General features: G+C 39.3%; 1 protein-coding gene across 1 annotated transcript in view; it reads right to left on the reverse strand.

The window, feature by feature from the left end:
* Positions 1-274: 274 nt before the first annotated feature.
* Positions 275-4,865, reverse strand: part of entpd4 (ectonucleoside triphosphate diphosphohydrolase 4) — a 14,303-nt gene continuing 9,712 nt past the window's right edge. Inside the window, exon 8 of the mRNA XM_056464282.1 lies at positions 275-318. Coding sequence (XP_056320257.1) covers positions 275-318 — 44 coding nt within the window. The remainder of the gene's footprint in view (positions 319-4,865) is intronic.

The following is a 4,865-nucleotide window of genomic DNA, read 5'->3' on the forward strand; positions in this document are numbered from 1 at the left end:
CTAACTAGTACCAGGTTGGACCCTCTTTTGCCTTAATCCTTCATGGCATTGATTCAACAAGGTACTGGGAATATCCTTCAGAGATTTTGCTCCATATTGACATGATAGCATCACGCAGTTGCTGCAGATTTGTCGGCTGCCCATCCATGATGCAAATCTCCCATTCCTCCACATCCCAAAGGTGCTCCATTGGATTGAGAACTGGTGACTGTGGAGGCCATTTGAGTACAGTGAACTCATTGTCATAAGAAACCAGTCTGAGATGATTTGCGCTTTATGACATGGCGTGTTGTCCTGCTGGATCAGAAGATGGGTACACTGTGGTCATAAAGAGATGGACATGGTCAGCAACAATACTCAGGTAGGTTGTGGCGTTGACACGATGCTCAATTGGTACTAATGGACCCAAAGTGTGCCAAGAAAATATCTCCCACACCATTACACCAGCATAACCAGCCTGAACCGTTGATACAAGGCAGGATGGATCCATGCTTTCATGTTGTTGATGCCAAATTCTGACCCTACCATCCGAAGGTTGCAGCAGTAATCAAGACTCATATGACCAGGCAACATTTTTCCAATCTTCTATTTTGGTGAGCCTGTGAGAATTGAAGCCTCAGTTTCCTGTTTTTAGCTATATACATACAACATAATGCTATTTTTATTAGAATTTCAATATTATGCATTTAAAAATATTCATCATTACACATTTGCAATGATGAGTTTATATAAATTAACTGTACTATCAAATAACACTAGTTATACAACACTACAGTTACAGTTAAAAAGTTCCACATTAAGTATATTAGTCAACACATCAGAAAAAGCATATTTATTCAAAAAGATTATAAAAACATTACATTAACACTCTTCTGCTTTAGTTCCTATCAGAGCCCATGTGAGCAGATCATATGATTCAGACAGAGCCTGCATGAGCATCCCTCCACAGCGTATCAAAGCAGTTTCACAGGCGTCTCGTGTGCGCGCGCGCGTGTGTGTGTGGACATGAAGCTCTTGTGTCTTTGAATAGATCCATTGAGGCTCTTTATGCACCGAAACAGAAGAGTTCGACTTCAAGATCTGCTCTGCCGATATATATTAATGCCCAGTGTGGAGGAACGAGAGGAAGCACCAAGAAACGCCTGCAAAACAGATGCTTTCAGATGATGGAAATGAGTTTAGTCTCAGACACACTGGCTTTGTTCACGGTAACTTGTGAAGAGTTATTATTACTGCTGAAAATACGAAAGAAAAGGTTAAAGGAGCAGTCCACTTTTATTTTTAAAATATGTTCAATTTATAACTCCCCTGTAGAGTTAAACTGTGGAGTTTTACCCTTTTTGAATCCCTTCACTTTCTTACAGGAGCACTTTTAGCTTAGCTTAGCATAAATCATTGAATCAGATTAGACCATTAGCATCTTACTCAGAGTTTTGATAACACAAACCACAAAATACAGAAAATTGTCAATTTACAGATGTAGAATACTCTAAATTTGCCATGTTGACAAGCAAACCTGAGTGGATTCTCTTCAGACAGCTGAACGCCACATGTTTGTTCATTTAACACCTTCTCTCGGGTTTGCTTAGTAACATAAGAAAGAGAAAACAGGGGTCAGTGGCTCTTAACAGCTCTAAAAGAGGGCAAAACGAGAAGGGCTTCACCTCTGTGGCCAAAAGACATCGTAAATTAACCACCGGATCATCGTCCTTCTCTTCAAGAGTGTCAGGAAAACACAAAACCGATTTTCATTCTTAAATGTCGGTTTATTGTGGACGACAGCAATATTGAAGGAACTGATGTTTCACGCGCAGACTTCGTTTCTGGAACGGTTTGTGTGTATGTGGTAGCTGTGCTGTCGCAAATAAACCAAAAATAGGACAGATTTTTGAAGAGAGGAGTGAAGAGAGAGAGAGAGAGAGATACTATCAAACAAAAGATATTTTAAAACTGTAATAAACTAATATTGTGCCGAGTGTGTTTTTATGTTGGTTGGTTGGGTCAAAATATTGGGTCAAGTTATTATAAAAGTTGGGTCAAAATATTATAAAAGGCATAGTTTGAAGTGAAGTGAAGATTTCTTATCATATTATTTGACTGCTGTCTTTGGATACAAGCCAAAGAAAAAAAAATGTGTGTAATAATAATAAATGATAATAATATTTTATTATTAAGACCCTTATTAATTAAATCACTGCAGTTTTCAGAGTGTGTGTGTGTGTGTGTGTGAGTGTGTAAACTGAGCATCAGAATGGGGAAGAAAGGTGATTTAAGTGACTTTGAACGTGGCGTGGTTGTTGGTGCCAGACGGGCTGGACTGAGTATTTCAGAAACTGCTGATCTACTGGGATTTTCACGCACAACCATCTCTAGGGTTTACAGAGAATGGTCTGAAAAAGACAAAATATCCACTGAGCGGCAGTTCTGTGGGCGCAAATGCCTTGTTGATGCCAGAGGTCAAAGGAGAATGGCCAGACTGGTTCCAGCTGATAGAAAGGCAACAGTGACTTTAAATAACCACTCGTTACATCTGAGGTCTGCAGAAGAGCATCTCTGAACGTACAACACGTCCAACCTTGAGGCAGATGGGCTACAGCAGCAGAAGACCACACCGGGTGCCACTCCTGTCAGCTAAGAACAGGAAACTGAGGCTACAATTTGCACAGACCAAAATCAGACAACAGAAAATTGGAGAAACGTTGCCTGGTATGAGTCTCGATTTCTGCTGCAACATTCAGATGATAGGGTTAGAATTTGGTGTCAACAACACGAAAGCATGGATCCATCCTGCCTTCTATCAACAGTTCAGGCTAGTGGTGGTGGTGTAATGGTGTGGGGGATATATCCTTGGGACACTTTGGGTCCATTAGTACCAATTGAGCATCATGTCAACGCCACAGCCTACCTGAGTATTGTTTCTGACCATGTCCAGCTCTTTATGACCACAGTCTACCTATGTTCCGATGGCTACTTCCAGCAGGATAACTCGCCATGTCATAAAGCCAAAATCATCTCAGACTGGTTTCTTGAATATGAAAATGAGTTCACTGTACTCAAATGGCCTCCACAGTCATGAGAGCTCAATCCAATAGAGCACCTTTGGAATGAGTTGGAATGGGAGATTGGCATCATGGATGTGCAGCCAACAAATCTTCAGCAACTGCGTGATGCCATCATGTCAATATGGACCAAAATCTCTGAGGAATATTTCCAGTATCTTGTTGAATCTATGCCATAAAGGATTAAGGCAGTTCTGAAGGAAAAAGGCGGTCCTACCTGGTACTAGTAAGGTGTACCTAATAAAGTGGCCAGTGATTGTGTGTGTGTATATGGGGTGATGGGAGTCGTGAACTATTCCCATAAACTCTGAACTGGACTTCTGGTGTACGCAAAGATGCGATCTAAACCCCTAAGACCAGAAAAGATGAAATTTATTGCACTTATTCTCTTCATAGAGCTCGACATGTTTAAATAACAACATTTACAGCTCCACAGCCATGTGATTTAAGAAAAAATGATGGGTGATGGCAATAAAAAGAAACTCTAGGTGCGCATACAGTACAAACACATGCTCACGATCCTATTTACACTCGCAGAAAAGAACCATGATGAACACACACCACTGAACCGCCCTGCACAACCTCACAACAACAACAAAACGTACAGATTAAGAGTCATGAAATTAAAACCATAATTATTTTGTCAGCTCACATTGCTAGTTTTGTGGTGAACAATTCATCAGTGCATGCCTTTAAGAAACACTAAATAGTTTGCCCTTGTAATCTTTAATTGAAATCTGAAAATGTTTGTTTTCAGTTGAATTCTCGGATTACGTTTATCTACAGGGTATTGGGTGTGGCTAACGTACTTAACCACACCCCTTCAGCTGTCAGTATGACAACGAACAGAAATGTTGAGCTGCGGTCAGTTCTTCGTACCTCGTTTAAATGATCTAAGATGATTTGGCAGATCCTGGATCTTTTAATCTTAACCAGTTAAACTCGTGCTATTTTGGGATTTCCGCCTGGATTTTGCCTACTCAAATTTAAAAGCTTCCCAAATCCACATGAAGAGGTTTAAATGCAAAAATTTGGTATCATTTTAAAGAAAACCCTTTGAATTTTCATGAAACACTATTGAAAGCGTTTCAAATAGCTGTATTTGTTGTCTGTGTTATAATAAACACCTAAAAAAAGAGGCGCTTTTTGTATTTTCTTTATAAACTCAAATTTGAAAGTGGACCTTTTAGGTTGTGTGTGGTCTAGCTTGCTGTAATTAATTTAGGTGGTTCCTTCACATGTCTGTAATCATAGGAAAAAAAGAAAAATGTCTCTATTATAATCTATGCAAAAGTTATTGTATTCCAAATGATGAGAGGTGCTATACAAGCCACAGGGATCGATCATTGTTTTCATATTTCACTTTTCTTTTGTTTGATCAAACATAATTCACTGTGTTTGGACCACGTCAGACATATAAAAGGATAACTTATGCACCTCAAAAACAGAGGAGAAATGGCCCAGAACTGCTCAGCATAAGGTGATGACAGCTGTCTGTGCTATCTGGGGCTGCTTATTGATCATAAATGTATTGTTTTCACTTCTGCGCCATGGAAATTCATTCGACAACTGTTTGATATGAGAATATAATTCAGTAAAAGAATGCTAGAGCTGTATGAGCACCGGCAAGAGCTTTCATTTGAGCTACAACTTGTACATGAGTCATATATGAACCATATGAAAAATATGAAAATGAACCAATGTTTAATACCCAGATCGGGTATCCAAAATTGTGTATTTAAGTGTTAATAACTGTTGTACAGTAGAGTAAAAACCAAATGGATGCATATGTGCGTAAAATATAGA

This window comes from Danio aesculapii, chromosome 8, assembly GCF_903798145.1.
Source record: "Danio aesculapii chromosome 8, fDanAes4.1, whole genome shotgun sequence".
NCBI lineage: Eukaryota > Metazoa > Chordata > Actinopteri > Cypriniformes > Danionidae > Danio > Danio aesculapii.